Source organism: Lycorma delicatula, chromosome 7, assembly GCF_047948215.1.
Source record: "Lycorma delicatula isolate Av1 chromosome 7, ASM4794821v1, whole genome shotgun sequence".
NCBI classification, from domain to species: domain Eukaryota; kingdom Metazoa; phylum Arthropoda; class Insecta; order Hemiptera; family Fulgoridae; genus Lycorma; species Lycorma delicatula.
In genome coordinates, this window is record NC_134461.1 from 32,682,584 (window position 1) to 32,701,292 (window position 18,709).

The window sequence follows — 18,709 nt, forward strand, 5'->3', positions numbered from 1 at the left end:
GTTACGGCTAATGAAAGATTTCGCTCGGCTAACCCGGTGAAATATCTTACTGAAATTTTTAGAACGTTAATTAATGGACAATATTAGTGATTTCTTATGTTTATAACCTAAAAAATCGAATAAAATTTGGCGTCAAAATTTACTTAGACGTCACAATTATTTGACTGTAACTCTGCAACCAATAAAAATAAGTACTGCTTATGATATATCGACGAAAATTTGTCAATGAGGGCTTATTACTACAGCTAAGAAAAAGTCCAAAATCTAATTTTTTGGATTTTGGGCTTTTTTGGACACTTTTGGCTCAGTTGGTTGCAATCAAAAGGGGAGGTGCACAACTAGATCTTACAACAATCCTAAACCCAAAATTATAACATTAATCGTTTTGAGTTATGCGTGATACGTACATACAGACGTCACGCCGAAACTAGTAAAAATGGATATTTCCGTTGAAATCTGAAAACCTAAATTTTTCGCGATCACAGTATTTCCTTTACTTCGTACAAGGATGTAAAAATAAGGGTTTTACACTCTAATTTATTGGTTTTCATTCCAGATTTCTCTAACAGTACTGTAGATACGGTTCTGCAACCTATTTTATTCGTTTTTTCAAGTCATAAACTTAAGAAATCACTATATCAGTACGTTAATTGACGTCCTAAAAATTTCATTACGACCTCATTTCATCAAGCTAAAATCCGAGCGAAATTTTTCACTAGCCGTAACTCGCAAACGAAGCATTTTCGGACATATGTTTAGATGAATTTTTTCCATTATTTTCACGAGTAGAATAGGTTATGAAAGTCCCGGGAGTACTTCGGTGGTATACTCTGTATTATTAAGCTATAGCAATTGATTATTAAGCATTGGCAACAATAAAACAGTTAAGGAAACAATGCAAGAGGAAGACCAAGACTAGGATATATTAAACAAGCCATACAGATTTTTGGATGGATGTAAAACGTACATAGAAAAAAAAAGAGATGGGATAAGATAGAACTGCCTGGAGGAAGAAAACTGTTCTAAGTCAATCCTAGGATTGATAATTACAAGAAGAACGATAAATTAAAAAAAAAAAAAAATACATACAATGCATGAGTTTGTTAAAATAACATTTCCATAGTTTATTTGGGAAATTTGACAAAAGAATTACTAGAGAAACTAATTTCACATGGTAAAAAAAAAAATATAAAATCGGTTTATTGGGTGATAAGTGAGACATGAACGTATATAAAAAAAATAATGGGCTTAATAAAGAACCTTCTTTTTCCTTAATGTTGATTAAAAGTTAATGACGTATAGTTACTTAAGTACAGCTAAAAATGTAACTATAATTTACTAGTGTAATATGATATGAACTGAAAAGAACATATAATTTATTACAAATGCAATACATTTATGTATGTTTAACTAAACCTATCTTAAGTATATAAGTCGAGTAATCTAACATGCTAATATCACTGTTATTAAGTGTTTTATGATTTCCTTACATGACTTTTAAATGAAATATTTTTATTCGTAGAAGGTTTAATTATTAACTTTTTCTAAGATTATAAAAATCGTGGAAATTAGTATTAACTAAATAGTTTTTATTAAATAATAAATGTATATTAAGATGTTATCTATATTGTCTTATTTATTTATTTATTTATTTAAATTAGCATACATGATTAGAGAAATTAATCTCATAATACATTTTTTTACTCCCCGATCTGGATAGCGCTATAGCAGAGATATACCTCTAGAAAGTATTGTAATCGGTCCAATTTGGACATATCTATTTTTCATCGGATCTTGACGTTTTGATATCTCAGGAACCCAAAAAACCGGATGGAAGTTTTCCGGATGTTAATGTTCGTATTTACGTGTGTGTGTGTGTGTGTGTGTGTGTATGTTCGGTGTTGGCTTCTAAATCACCTTATTTCTCCAAAACTACTGGGCCGATTTTGACCAAACTTGGTCAGATTACTTCTACATACGAAGCATTGATGCCATTAAATTTTCAACTTAAAAAGATCAAGGGGATGAGGGTGTAGAACAAGGTCACCTACAGTATCTCCAGATGTCGCCTAATTAATGTCATATTTTTCTTAGGCAGTTTTGTTAACAATTAAAAAATAACAATATTTGCAACAAAAAAATTTCTGCAAAATCGCATCCCCCCTTAAAAAATGTTCTAAACTACTGCTACGTTGTGACGGTACAGGTAAAATTAAATAAATGAATAATATTTTAAGTGTAAAATGTAACTCGATCAGGCTGGGTCACGCGAACTCGATCGCTCGGTTGACTCAGTACCTGATGCGTTAGGCCTCGTAGCTACACCAGTCTGCCGACCGTACAAGCGAAATTTGTTTATGTAAGTTGTGAAATTACATTAGTTTTGTTAGTGCCGACTGTTGCCGCTAGTATTGCCACTTGCGAGTGAATTAAATACGGCATTCGCGAGCGCTTTATTTAGAATCATTGAATTAAATAAACGAAAAAGTATTACATTTAAATAAAGTGATAAATATTTTCAATTTTGTTTTTTGTGTGAGCCGTGAATCAGAAATAACCCATAGTTGTCAGGTTTTTATTAAGGTAGAACATAATATAAAGTTAACTTTCTTTTTTCTTTTATTTAACCTCCGGGACCGCTGTTAGGTATTGCTTCAGAGGATGAGATGGATGACAATTTAGCGTGTAAAAATGCCACGCCTGACCGGGATTCGAACCTGAGACCATCGGATGAAAGACCCTGACGCTACCACTCGCACTAGGGAGGCCGGCAATATAAATTTAACTATACTATCAAAATATTACTGAATAAAAAAAAAACACATGAGGCAAATTTAAAAAAAACAGAAAAACTTGCGAATAAAGTAAAAGAGATTTAAATATAAAAAATAAACTGGTAAAAGCTTATTAGCATTTAAAGTTTGTTTAAAACTATTGTACGTGCAGAAAAAAAGAAACATTTAACTTGTACACTTTCGCACCGTAAATACGAATAAAAATCTTTTACCTTGCTACATATGTAATTTAATTTTCCGTTTTAATACATCATATTAAATTTTAGGTAGTTAAAATTCTTATATGAAAAATTGTTTAAATGAATCCTTATAACTGTTTTAAAAAGAAGCAACAAAAGCTAAATTTGCTTACATTATATAAGAAAAAAAAAATAGCAATATAAAAACATCATAAGATCGATGAAAAAAGAGAACTATTGAATTCGATAAATATAAACGTTTAGAAAAAGAATATTAAATATTGTTTGGAAGTCGAGAATTATCAGGTTTAAATCCTAATGAAGGTAGGATTTTATTCTTTTATTCGGGTTTGAATACTTTCCTTTTCCTGTTTAGCCTCCGGTAACTACCGTTTAGATAATTCTTCAGAGGATGAATGAGGATGATATGTAAGAGTGTAAATGAAGTGTAGTCTTGTACATTCTCAGTTCGACCATTTCTGAGATGTGTGGTTAATTGAAACCCAACCACCAAAGAACACCGGTATCCACGATCTAGTATTCAAATCCATGTAAAAATAACTGGCTTTACTAGGACTTGAACGCTGGAACTCTCGACTTCCAAATCAGCTGATTTGGGAAGAGGCGTTCACCACTAGACCAACCCGGTGGGTTCGGGTTTGAATACTAGATCGTGAATACCGGTGTTCTTTGATGGTTGGCTTTTAATTAACTGCACGTCTCAGGAGTGGTCGGCCTGAGATTGTTCAAGACTACACATTTACTGGTACAGTTACATTTCAGTAATAAGTCACTAATGACTAATTGTTTTTGCGACTATAAAAAAAAAAAAAAAAGATAAATTATAAAATAATTTTTGAAAACGGAAAATTTATTAATAACTACTGATTTCAAGATTCTCTAAACTGGAATTAGTTGCAACGGCGTCATGATTATGAAGAAAGTAAATAAATAATGTTATAATAATAGTAATACTAATAAATTATTATTATTTTTGTTTTCGGGCTTTTTGCCTATTGAATAATACACGATGAAATAGGGAACACTACATTCAAAATAATTTTAAAAAATAGAGATAAAAAATAAAATTAGATGCGTATATCACTTGATATTTAATCATCATTGAAAATCAATATAGAGGAATCAATAATAAAAATAAATTTAAAAGTTTATACTCACTTATAAGAATAAGAGTAATAAATAAAGACAAAAAACGGTAATAAATATAAATACATATATATATATATATGTGTGTGTGTGTGTGTGTGTGTGTGTGTGTGTGTGTGTGTGTGTGTGTGTGTGTGTGTGTATGTGTGTGTGTGTGTGTGTGTGTTTGTGTGTATAAAACAATACTTAAACGAAATAAAAGGGAAAAAAATATTTTTAGCCGTATTCATGTTATATTGGGCACTCCAAGTTGAAAGCGGAAGGTTAACTTATAAAAGAATTCATGCCATATAAACTTTCCATTTAGATTAATCTACAGCGAGTCAGTCTCACGATCAATATAATAGTATTACCTGGTGTAAAGCGAAACAACATTATTTCTTTGTTAACAATTTTCTTTTTGTTTCTCTTTTTTTGAAGAATAATCTGTGTTGCTTATTATTTATATTTAATAATATAACTTTAACGCCTGTTAACGTTAACGTTCATTTGAATGAACTTCATAAATTAAAGTAACTTCATTTAGAGTTTTCTGAACTTCACTTGGGAAAAAATGTTCTCTTCCCAAAGTCAAGTTTAAGTTTTATAATACTGTATTTACATAAAAACATGTATCTAAAAAGGTAATTCTTTTTTTAATTAAAGTAAAATTTTGTTAAAAGAACTAATCCAAGTAGGGGGTTTAAATAATTTTGACTATACAAGCTAACATTTAACTTTCAATTTAAAATGTCCAAAGCGAGTTCATTAATAATTTTTTTTACAATTTCTTGAGATTGATTTTTTTTCCTATTTTTGTTTTAATTAATTCTTCTACATACATATGTATTAAAGATGATAGTTCAATAATTGAAATGTTGACCTATTTTTGTTTTAAATTAATTTTTAACTGTTTTAAAGTGTAAATTTATTGTTGTTTGAGGTAATTTTTTTGTTACAAAGAAGAAATCTTTCTAACAAAAAGAAAGAAAGAATTTTTTTTCAAATTCCAAAATGGAGTAAAACTGAAGTTACTATTTTTTTAATTTCTATGTAACAAATGTATAATCAATTTGTATAATCGTCATACTCAGGATTCTTGAAGAGAAAATAGAATAAAACGAGTAAATAGAAGAAAGATAGGAATGACAACGGACTTAAGAAAGAAAAGAAGTTATTGGAAAATGAAAAGAGAAGTTCAGGATCGAAAAAAGTAAAAAAAAATTGTCCAGTTGAACCTGTCGTAAGACAGATCCACCAAGAAGAAGAAGAATCTTCATGAAAATATCTAAAAAGCAATTTCTAGATTTTTTAAAATTCTGAGTATTAAGGTTAAAATGGATTTTCGAGTTTTTTTTTTAGAAACCCGACTATTTTTTGAATGTCTCTGAAACAAATGAAAATATCAATTTGAATTTTTGTAATCTTGTGAATATCTACTGTAAAAACAAACTTCTATTTTTTCTGATAATCTACCTTGATAGTGGTGAAAAAAGGTAAAAGTTTTCGAACAGTTATTGAAAATTTTCACCATTTCTAATTACACTAAATGAGATATTCAGTAGATTTGGACTTGCAAAATACTTTTCAGATAACTATATAAAAACCATTTTCGGGATTTTTTGAACTTAGATTTTTTAAGGGTTGCGTCAGTGTACATCTAGGTGGCTCAACCAACACAGTCACTGCCACTGTTAATTGTATAAGCGATACGACTTTTTAGCACCTGACTTCGGTTAATTGATTGAAAAAGATACAAAAAAAAAAAATAATTGACCTTGATGGGAATTGTAAGTAAACATAATAGAGTCGGCGAAACCGCGAATGGAATGCTAGATTTATTATAAATACATTCCCCCGTGGTAATTTTTCGTAAATGCATTCTTCCCAGTATTTTATATCTATCTATACATTATAACTCGGGATGAGTTATCTTTAAATCTACTTAAACATATCTGAATAAATTCCGCTATCGAAATTTTTTTCATTCATTTATTAATCTTTTTTTTTTTTTTTTTAAGTTACAAATCATTATAATCAAATTTAATTTGAAAAAAACTTCCTTATTTACGTTCAAGAACTTATTTCCCCCAATTTTTTGCTAACAAATTATTTATATATAGACTTGACATATTTATTTATTTCTTAAATTTTTTTTTAAAAAGCCATTTTTGAGAAATTTGTAAATTAATAATTCAGTTAATATTTTTCACAGATTTATTTAAATTTTATATCGAAATACATTTTTTTTAATACGAATATTTTAGGGCAGAAGATGACTGTTGCAACCAAAAAACGATAAATTATATACAAGTTATATTTATGTTACGGTAAATTTGATTAATCCGGTGATTATTCGTAATTATCGGTGAATTTGATTAATCGCTTAAAATGTTAGAGAATAACATAATTTGTATATTTAACATTGATTAAACGAGGTTAGCGAGCATAGGTTATAAACTAACATAACGTATTGTCTCTTCGCTCGCTAAACTCGACTAATTAACAGTAATATTTTATTTATTTATATAATAATTCAGTAATTACAGCTTACAGTCGAGTTGTTTTTTAATTAGTAAAATATGTAAATTTACCGGTATATTTAATAAACTGCTATAATTTAATTAATTCTCCAACATTGGAGGCGATTAATCATATTCACCGGTAATTATGTATAATAACCGGATTAATCAAATTCACCGCAACAAATATACTACGATCTGACAAAACTGGTTTTTTTCGTTTTTCTTTGCTGAAAAATTTGGAAAGTAATTGCTTGATACATAATAAAAACGAAATATCTAGAAACGAAATATCTGTCTTTTTACATTCTTCAATAATTTTTCTATTAACTTATGCATTTTCATTTTATTACTGAAACTTCGTTTTAAAAAGAACCAAAGAAAACAATTTTTTTGTTTACCTTTGTTTTACCTAATACCCTTGTAAACGGCGAAATAAAATAAAAAAAAAAAAAATAAAATAAATTTTACGTCAAATTGCTTCGTCCAGTTTGTGGCCTAAACAGTTTTGACTATTTGATTCAAAAATACTCGTATTTAAAATAAATAGTTTTTTCTTTTTTTGGGGGGGGGGGGAAGGCGAAAAATGCTTTCTTTCCCGTTATCCATCACCCGGAACAAAAAAAACAGATTTCAATAATTATAAAATAATCCAACACAGATGCACAGCCTTAAAAAACAACAAGATATTCGATAGCATCATCATATGTTTTCGTAGAATACCTTGAATGTTAACTTCTAATTTAAATTTATGACGCAATGCCGCATAACAAATACAGTCAACAAGGATGTAGTACATCGTTAGTTAGCAGTTGCAACGAACACAAACATTTCCACTTGTCTGATTAATTAAGTGCCGATGTGTAAGATTAGTATCCCTAATTCGTAGACGGAAAATAACTACCTGTTCTCTACGGTTATTCCTGATTGAAGAGCTCCATGGCAGTACAGTATTCAGAGTATCGCAGTTATCATTTCTTCCGCTCAAAAAATAAAATTTCTGTATTATAAATAAAACTGTTTTCAACAAAATGATACCGATATAAAAAAAGATGACACTACATTTCTGTTATCAAAATATGTTATTAATTGAGAATTTTGTTTAAAAAAAAAATACTTGTTAAATATATGTAATAGACAATAGACATAGAATAAAATAGATAATAAACAATGTTTAAGCATTCCATATAATACGCAAAAAATAGAAAAATTTGTTACAAAACACTTACCGGCCCGATTTCATTTATTAAACAACGAATAATAATAAGAATTGTATTTTTTCTTAAATGTGATATGTGTTATATATAAATAAAATCGGGCCGATAAGAATTTAGTAATATTTTTTTTCCATTTTTTGTTTATTATATGGAACTCTTAAATATAGTTTATTGTCTATTATTGTATATCTATTGTCTATTACATATACAGAGTTATCATAAAAGAATGGTGCGGTTTCAGTAATTCATAGGAAGATTGTAGGGAAATCTCTAGATGTTATATTTGTATTCCTGAAAGCCTACAAACTAAAAGTTTGTTTATCAGCAGTTGTAACCACGTCAGTTCTTGTATTGTTCTTGCGGTGAGTTTAATGAGTTACTATGTTCTCGAATAAAGAAAAAAGCAAAGTATGTTTTATTGATGGCTGAATTAAAATCCGTAATTTTAGTTCAATGTGCGTTTCGACGTGAAGTTCATCCCGCGTCGAATTAGGTATTCCAAAATCAAAGTTCACAAAGTTTTACATAAAAAACTGAAATTACACCCTTATAAAATCCAGATGCTGCAGGAATTGAAACCCGATGATGGTGTAAAACGTTACAATTTAGCTTTTTAAATGTTGGACAGAATAAGTGAAAACGAATCATTTTTAGATGATATAATTTTTACAGACGAAGCTATATTCCATGTAAATGGATGTGTTAACAGACACAATTCACGAATATAGGGCTCTGAAAACCCACACGCGATTATTGAGAAACAACACGATTCGCCTAAGTTAATGTTTGGTGTGGTGTGATGAAACATCGTGTAATAGGGCCTTTCTTCTTTGCTGAAAAAACAATTAATGGAGTTGTGTATCTTGACATGTTAACCGATTATTGCTTTCCTCAGCCGGATGAACTCAAAAACATTCATCGACTTCATTTCCAACAAGATGGTGCTCCCCCGCACTTCAATGCATCAGTCACGGACGCTTTGAACGAAAAATTTGGAAATCGATGGATAGGCCGGCAAGGACCCATACTTTGGCCTCCAAGGAGTCCAGACCTGACACCTTGCGATTTTTTCTTGCGGGGGTACAAAAGCTTTGATTATACACAAAAAGTTCGCGACCTAAACCACTTAAAAAACAGGATTAATGAAGCAATGACAACCATTAACGAAGAAATGTTAACTAATGCTTGGAGAGAAGTTGAGTATCGTTTGGACATTTGTCGAGCGAGTAAGGGCGCACATATTGAAATTTATTAATTATGTAAAAAAATGTTTGAGACGACAAATTTGAAAAATAAAAAACATAAACTGTAAGTAATTCTGTTTTAATTTAAACCATGTTCAAAACCGCACCATTGTTTTATGATAACCCTGTATTTAACATGTTTTGTTTTTTTAACAAAATTCTAAATTATAAGAGTTTTTGATAATAGAAATGTAGTGTCTTAATTTTTTGACATCGGTATCGTTTTATTCAAAATATTTTTATTTAAATTATAGAAATTTTTTATTTTTTAAGCGGAAGAAATGATATCTGCGAGACTCTTACCGTACGGTTTACAATTTCATTGTAATTTTTTTTATTTATTACTTTATGCAGAACAAGTTGCAGTAGTGACGCCTTGCATAATAATTTTATATCTGCTAACTATACGAGTAACTGGCGAGTAGACTATTGAGAAGGTTTATCACCTGGGTTGATATTTAGTCAAATTTCTATAAGAAATATTATTACATATTATTATTATTTTTTTTATTAACGTTTCATGTTTTCTTTTTTAGCTTATAAAGACAAATGTACAATTTTCGTAAGTTCTAAAAATATCCATTGTTGAACAAAATAACTATAACTTGAAAATTGTGGATAACAAAAGAATTAGAAGTAGTCCATAAATGCTTTAATTTTAATCGATGATAATGAGATAATGTTTCGCGAGATTTTGTTAAGTTTCGCGTGGACTAAATATTTAATTAGGTTAAAAGCGGTCAGAAATATCTTCTTTTTTTATTTAAAATTTTTTTTAGACAGATTTTGCATAGCAGGATAAAATTCATGTATTAACTGAAAAAAAAAAAAAAAAATTAAATTTCCTGTTTTACCATTACTTAAAAGTTTATCTAAAGGTTCAGTCTCATTAACAGATATGATACGACTAGTATACACGGTCAATTGTTATTTTTTTTAAATTAAGTAATGAAATAAATTTATCAAGAATAATTATCGTTATTAATATAATTATAAATATTTTAAATTTATTTTATTTAAATATTTAAAAATTAAAAATTCTAAATTTTATTTAGTTTATTTTTTTTAGTATTTTGTTTTAAAATCAAATTCATCAAGTCTGACAGGAAGTAAGATATATTGGTCTGATAAATCCTTCATTTTACAACATCACAAATCATCGTCCCATAAAAAACCTCCTACTTCCATCAAAGGACCAAATAATATTTCAAAATAGCTGCTAATATCTTTCATTCACACTACCGTTCAAAATGAAAAAAAAAATTAAAATGTTTTTGTAGATAAGATTTTCGAACTTCATATATTTCGAAGATTTAATGTCATTTTAATCTTTATTTTTAAATGGAAATAATTATATTTTTGATGTAGTCTGCGTAGTGTAATTTTAATTCCATTTTTCATAAGTTTCCGTAAGTAGTTACTTTTATTAAGAATTTACTGCTTGTGCAAAATGGTGTAAGTTGTAATAAATTTTATTATGGATATCGCCATAAAAAAAAAAAAAAAAAAAAAAAAATTGTGCTAATATAGTGTTTGATAGTTTGTAAATTGCATAATTTTTTTAATAAATTTTTGTAAAATTAAATTAATTACGAGTTTATATTTCTTTATACCTGGTAGTATTTGACTTTTAAACAGAATTATTTCATTCATAAATTTTATCAAAGATAAAACATTTTTCGCATTTTTCAACGGCACGCTAATAATTTAATTTTTTATCATATTCCTGTAATGATATTATTATTATCTAAAAAAAAATTAGTTTGAAGCAAAGGCAGAGTTAGAAGTTTATTTGCACTTCTAGCGCCATTTCTAAATACGTATTACGTAACATTGAAAAGGGCTAATTAACTTTTTTCAATGTCAATTTAATTCCATGGTTGTGAAATTTAGCTAAAAATTACATTTTAATTGTTTTACTATTTATTTCATTTAGTTGCTAAATTCAAAAATATTCTTAATCGCAAACAATTTTCGATTAAAATCGTGTAATTTGTTCTTTTATAAATTGAACATCAAAGTTCAGTTTTACCAAATAATTCAATTATAATAACGCAGAAGTTTTATTATATTTTGTTATTTAAAAAAAAAAAAAAAAAGATTAAATTTCAACGTTTTATATTAAAGACAAAAAGTGTTGGCTATTGCGTAATAATCAAGCCAAATTTTATAAAGAAAGAAGTTTACTAGTTCTCTAAAAAAAATTTAGAACTTTTAATTTTGAACCTAAATGTATTAAATTTACTTTCGTTAAGTTTACTAATCTATTTGAAAAGTCATAAGTAAATTCTGAATATATAGAAGTTTTTTTTTAATATAAAAATTTTATATCTATATTTTTTTTTAAAGATATAAAAGTGGGCTATATATAAGGTCTGAAGAGGATTATAAACGCGCGAAAATGTTAAGAAAAATTTTAACGCTCAAATTTAATTAATAAAACCAATCAAAAACTTAAGTAAAACAATTATGCAACGTACAAAAAATAATAAAATAAATTTTAATAAATAAAAATAAATATGCGTTTGAATTTTTTTTTAAGAATTAAAATAATTATTAGTTTATTTTATATTTTTTCTAAAAGTCATCAGAGTTTAGAAATTATCATCAAACAATAAAATTATTGTGAAAATTCCATGTTCAGGATTATACATTTTTTTAAAAACACTTAAGTTCAATGTCACACCATTGATTGATTTTGGACTTTAGTCCTTCTAAGGTCAAAATCATAAACCCCTTTATACTGAATATTTTTTTAACCTTGACATAAATGCATTAAAAAATTAATGTGTTACAGAGAATGCTAGCAGAACAGCCAAAACCGTGTTACTGTTTTTATAATTATTTGGTAAGAGGATGGTTTTTTTATTTCTGGAAATTTTAAACTAAAAAGTAAAAAATTTCACCCTTTATACTTTTGACGGGATAACTTCCGTTCTGTTGAAGAAATAAAAACTTTTCGCACCTGTTCCTATTGAACAGGTAGTTGCGATGTCTTGGGCTTTTTTTTAAAATATCTTGTTTAATCTATGATTCTATCCTCATCATTGTAGTTAATTGTTAAAAAGTAACGCCGGATTTGATTTTTTAATTTTAAGAAATTTTTAATTATTTATTTTTTGTTTAAGTAACGCTATAATAAAGAAATATTTCACTGACGACAATCAAGATTTATTATGATTATTGCATAGTTTGAAATAATTTTTAACAAGTGAAAAAGGTAAAGAAAAAGGTTATTTAAAAAATTAATCATTTTTCTACGTAATATTTTTAATTTTCCTTAACTTATATAAAAAATTTAAAAAAATATAAATAAAAAACTACTGACTGTTACGCTTGGCGCTCAGATGTCCATAGAGTCGAGAAAGATCGAGTGCCATGACTGTTTGTGGCCATCCAGCGGAGACTGCTGCCAATAGCAAAGGAGCCGATATTACCAGCGGCAATGAAGAGACCATTTCGAGATGATTTATATTAATAATTTTTTCGACTGATAGTAATTTAGGGAAGAACAATCAGTTATTTATTTTGTATTAATTAAATTTTCAATAATAGTGCAGGTAGGAATGTATACGAACAACGCCGACAATGAGAGATGATAAGAGATTTTGTGTTGTGTCGTCGTTCGGCTTGCTGTTGGGAAATATCAGCACCGGAGTCTCTGACTGGACTGAACACTGCTGAATACACAGGACTGAGCAAACCTCATACCTATCCCTTAGACATCGATCCAACTCCCCCAAACCACCCCTTTTATTCCACCTCCTACTCCTAATACCCCCCTAACAATCCACCGTACCCGCCACTACCTCCATCAACTTACCTGCCTTTGCACGCCTACACGAACACACACATATACACACACGCACATATATTGAGAGAGAGAGAGAGAGAGAGAGAGAGAGAACAAAACAAGTCTTTTATAATTACTAACATTTGTAATCATTACTGTAAATTTCATCATCAGCATTATTATTACCTTCCGTTTTTCTTCATTATTTCATCTCGCATAAATTCAATGGAGAAATTTAATTAAACATTTCTAGGGTGGTCTAATATGAAAAAATGTAACCACTGGAATAAATTGTTTTTTGTTATATAATATTATAATATGGATTTTTTCAGGTTCATTAATATTCAGAAAAATATCTTAATTTAATGTCCAGTTCCAATGAAAGACAAATTAGTATTTAATTTTATTTTACTCTAGGCTTAGAGTAATTCTTTCTTATACTTAGATGTATACTTTTTTTAATGACAATTTTTTAGCGTATAAAAATGTTACAAAAATACAAAATACTTCGCTGTATTAACGAAAATAAATCTAACTAAATCGTTATGATTTAATATTTTAAAGTATGTTATATTTTTACATTTTTTGTTTTATATATTTTTTTTTACTGTTCTATTTTGTTGTTGGTTGTTCTGTTATTTTTTTTTTGAGATTGTTAGATCGTAGATTTTGATGGCGTTTATGAAATTTATTTTTTTAGCATGTTATTTCGGTTTAAAGATACTAAATATGAGTACATCATCATTATGAAGTTATTAATTATTATAGTTTCCTTATTTATCCATTTAAAATATAAAATTACATCTTGGGACTACTTCAAAAAATCAGGATGGAACGGGGCAAAAAATCTTTATTTGGTAAATATAATTCATGTATACTAATATTTAGTAAATTAAAAATAACAATGATTCCATAAATTTATATTATGATTTTACTGTATTCAGTTACTTCTCCAAAAAATAAAAACGCTAACCAATCGAAAAAAAACAAAACTATTTTCGTGTTACCAGAATAATATCTGAAAGAAAAATCTTTATTATGCCTAAGTTACTACTTTTATAAATTACCAAATGATCTAAACGGTTTTCAAACGAGAATTTCAAACTGAAAGATTTTCTTAAAAAAAAACTACTACTATATTAATTAGTTTTTAAATAATGCTAATTTAATAAACCTGAATATTTTAAATACTTATTGAACTCGCACTTAAATATAAGTATTTTAAATATCTATGAGTTAAATCCTTCAAAATTGTTGTTTTGTTCTTTATCGATTTAATTAATTTATTTTCGTATAATTTTATTAATATTTTTTACTTCCCCTTCCAGCACTATAGCAGAACTATATTTGTAAAAAGGAAAGTATTGTAATCGCTTCAATTTCGGCATATACGTTTTTTAACGGATTTTGACACCTAAGAAACCCAAAAAACCGGATGGAAAGTTTCCGGATGTTAATGTTCGTATGTGCGTGTGTGTTTCCGGTCTCTCATCTTACATCTCCAGAATCTTACTACTGGACCGATTTTGACCAGATTACTTCTATATATGGAGCATTGATGCGATTAAAGTTTCAACTTGAAAGGTCAAGAGGATGAGGCTGTAGAGAAAGGTCACATCAGTATCTCGAGATTTCATCTAATTAAGGTTTTATTTTTTTTTAGGCACATTTGTTAACAATTAAAAAATAATAATATTTGCAAAAAATTATTTTTCAAAATCGCATCCCACCCAAAAAAATGCTCTAAAATAGTGGCCAAGTGGGTGTACTGCGTCAATAGTACCCCCCTCTTACCTCAAGGAGCGCTAGTTAGCACAAACATACAGCTGTTGCAGAAGAATATTATATTTAAATAAAATTGTTAATATTTCAAGTTAAATTGAGTGTGTAATTGTGTGTAAGCCGTGTATCAGAAAAAAGGAGCGTGACGTTATAACTGTATTGTCAGCTTTTTTTTTTACAAAATTATTATATTTATTAATTTTGTATAAATTACTCATTTTTTAAATTTATTATTCTAATTACGGTTTTTCATGTTTTCCCTTAATTATTTTAACCAAATATTAGAGCAAATCCTTTTTTAAACTATTGTAACACATCCATCATTCCTAATATGTCACATATAATAAAGTATGTATGTATTTTTCAAACAAAAAATGATTACATTAATATATATTTTCGAAATTTTTCAGATTTCAGTAAACAAAAATTTCGGGTAGGAAATGTTGTGTATAACTGTATACGCATCGGTTTGTTTAAGTATAAGAAATGGATTAATTATTAAGAAAAATTTAGTTGTATCGTTTATATTAAAAGGATTAGTTGTAATTGTTTTTAAAAATTTGGGTAAAGATTTTATGAAGTATTGCATTCTTTCAGTAGCAGAATATTTCAATTCGAGAAAAAAGAATAATACTATCTGAGGTATAAATTCTAAAATAATTTATTTTTTTTAATTTTCCATCACTTAAAAGTTACAAATCTTCCTAATTTTGTGTTTAAATGACTATTGTTTAAATCTAATGACGTTTTATATATATATATATATATATATATATACACGAGGTCTATAAATGAAGTGTGTGAGGTCTCTAATATGTGTGTGTGCGCGCGCGTGAGGTCTGCAAGTAAAGTAATGAGACTCGTTCAAAAAAAATTTTTATGTACAATCCAATTATACATGGGCTCTGTCACCTTCGAAATAGTTCCCATGGGAAGCCACACAACGCTTGAAACGGTTTTCCCACTTTTCATAGCAGTGTTGGAACTCAGAAACCGGAATATCCTTCAGATGGTGGGTTACATTTTTTTAAAATGTTTTCTACTGTTCCAAAATGGTGTCCTTTGATCAGTTTTTTAAAGTCTGGGACAGGAAAAAGAAGCAGGGACTCAAGAGGTAAATAAGGCGGTTGAGGAACTACAGCAATGTTTTGTCAAAAACTCATTAACTGAAAGTGCAGTGTGACAAGGTGCAATGTCATGATGCAGCATCCAGTTGTTTTTGATGGCTGATCTCACGCGGGCAATTCTTTTCCGCAGTCTTTCAAGAATTTCTCGGTAAATATGTTGATTTACACTCTTTCCTGTAGGCAAAAACCCCTTCTCCTTGTGAAAAATACCATTACTATCGAAGAAACAAATTAGCATGGTTTTGATTTGCTCATTTTTGCTTTTTGGAAGTGGTGAGTTTGAAGTGTGCCACCCCTTGCTCCGGCGTTTTGTTTCTGGGTCGTACTCGAATATCCAAGATTCATCAACTAATAACATTTTTTTATAAAATCCGGATCAGTTTCAGTTCGCCCTAGAAGATCGCGACACACTTCCACCCTGTTGTTTTTTTGTTCAACAGTGAGGTTTTTTGGAATCAATATTGCACAACTTTCTTCATGTCCTATCGTTTGTCAAACTTTGATGGACTGTGGTATGGTTCAAATTCAATTGTTCTGCAATCATTCTGAGTAAATCGCCGGTTGTACCGTATCACGTCTCTAATTTGCTCAACATTGTCGTCACTTCTTGACGTTAACGGTCTTCCAGAGCGTGGATCGTCCGCACCTAATTCCCAGCTATCTTTCTTTTTTTTCTTTTTCCTTTTTAGCCTCCGGTAACTACCGTTTAGATAATTCTTCAGAGGATGAATGAGGATGATATGTATGAGTGTAAATAAAGTGTTAGTCTTGTACATTCTCTGTTCGACCATTCCTGAGATGTGTGGTTAATTGAAATCCAACCACCAAAGAACACCGGTATCCACGATCTAGTATTCAAATCCATGTAAAAATCTGGCTTTACTAGGACTTGAACGCTGTAACTCTCGACTTCCAAATCAGCTGATTTGGGAAGACGCGTTAACCACTAGACCAAGCCGGTGGGTTAATTCCCAGCCATCTGAAAATGCTCTAAACCACCTAAAAACTTGAGCTCGTGACAGAGCGTCATCTCCATACGCCCTTTTCAATTTTTAAAAAGTTTCAGTATCATTCTTACTGAGTTTAACACAAAACATAATTGCACAACGTTGCTCGTAATTAGTATCACTCATTTTTGTAACGCACAACAAAAACTCGTTTCACAAAAAGTTTGTTTATATCTCACGTCGCAACAATAGATTAAAACTATTAACACTTAATATAAATCAGCTGTTCATATAACCATACGTTTACTAGTAACTTTACAGTGTTGCTACTTTGGCTGCCAAAAGAAAAACTAGTCTCATTACTTTAATTACAGACCTCGTATGTGTGTGTATATATATATATATATATATATATATACAGTGTCCCGGGACGTATTAACCGAACTTACGTATTCAGCATACAGTGATTGTGAAAGGTGATTAAAACAGTTTTATAAAAAATGAGCTAAGGCCAAATTATTTGACCGCTTATTTGTATTGTTATTGTTCATCCATGCAATTAACATATACTGTATAACCTGATTGGTCCTTTCAATTTATAAAATGCTGATAATTTGAATAAATTTCTTTTTATAAATGCGGTGAATTTGATTAATTGCCCCCAGTGTTGGAGAATAACATACATAATTTATATATTTAACGTTTGGCTTAGATTTAACGTTCTTTTTACTTCCTTGTACGACGTAAATGAAGTATTGTGATCGCGAAAAATTTCAGTTTTCAGATTTCGACGGAAATATCCATTTTTACTAGTTTCGGCGTGACGTCTGTATATAGGTATGTATCTCGCATATCTCAAAACGATTAGCCACAGAATGTTGAAATTTTGGATTTAGAAATGTTGTAACATCTAGTTTTGCACCTTCTCTTTTGATTGCAATCGACTGGACCATAAGAAAAACCCAAAATCCAATGAAATTGGATTTTGAACTTTTTCTTAACTGCCGTAATCAGCCCTCATTGAGAGCTTTTCAACGATATATCATATGTGGTAGTTATTTTTATTGTTTCCAGAGTTATAGACAAATAAAAGTTTAATTAATGAAATATTTGGATCTTAAAAGGGTAAGGCGCATCGATTCGAATGCAACTTCATTCCTTTTTTTTTAACTTTTTTTTAATTTAAATATATTGATTTATTAGTATATTAATATTATTAACCTCTGATTGTAAAAAAAGTTTTACAATAAATAATAATTCAATAATAACAAATAAAATAAATAAATAATAATAAAAAAATATATGTAATTTAATAGGCGTACGAGGAAGTCATGTGGTGTCCAAATCAGATTTTTTTTACCAGTGTTTCTTGTAATCTATTTACCTTATAGATTGGTATTGGGTGATTTTTTTTTTTTTTTTTTTTTTAATTTCTAGTTATCTTTTCAAACCCCCACCAGAACATCTCTGTGTTTGTCAACATAAACTGGCGATGATCCGAGTGTATAATAATATAAGTAAATATTTCAGTCTTTCACCGACGTATTTCATATTTGTCAACATTCACCGAAAAATATCAGCATTTGCTAGATATCAGTAATTCACGATAACATATACGTTAAGGGTATCATCGTTCTATTACTGAAAAATTTTATTGAAGAATAATTCAGCTATTGCATGCGTACTGCAAAAACATTTAAGATAAACTTTTAAGTAAGTAGCAGAAACTATAGCAAAAATGCTCTAAACTGTAGCATATTTGCTGAAATTCCGGTTATTATACTGTACCTTAATTGTTTTACAGAAGTCACGCATTGTGTATGGAAGTCAATTTATATATTTATCATACAGATGTGGTGCGATGAAATAATATATCAAAGCGTACTTTTCATTATGCACATAGCTGATTTCGTGCACTCAGTATATAATATTTATATAAAATAGAAGAAATAAATAT

General features: G+C 28.9%; 1 protein-coding gene across 1 annotated transcript in view; it reads right to left on the reverse strand.

The window, feature by feature from the left end:
* LOC142327910 (IDLSRF-like peptide) overlaps positions 1–12,747 on the reverse strand; it is a 358,303-nt gene extending 345,556 nt beyond the window's left edge. Inside the window, exon 1 of the mRNA XM_075371276.1 lies at positions 12,432–12,747. Within this exon, the coding sequence (XP_075227391.1) occupies positions 12,432–12,561 (130 nt within the window). The 5' untranslated portion in view covers positions 12,562–12,747. The remainder of the gene's footprint in view (positions 1–12,431) is intronic.
* Positions 12,748–18,709: the final 5,962 nt, after the last annotated feature.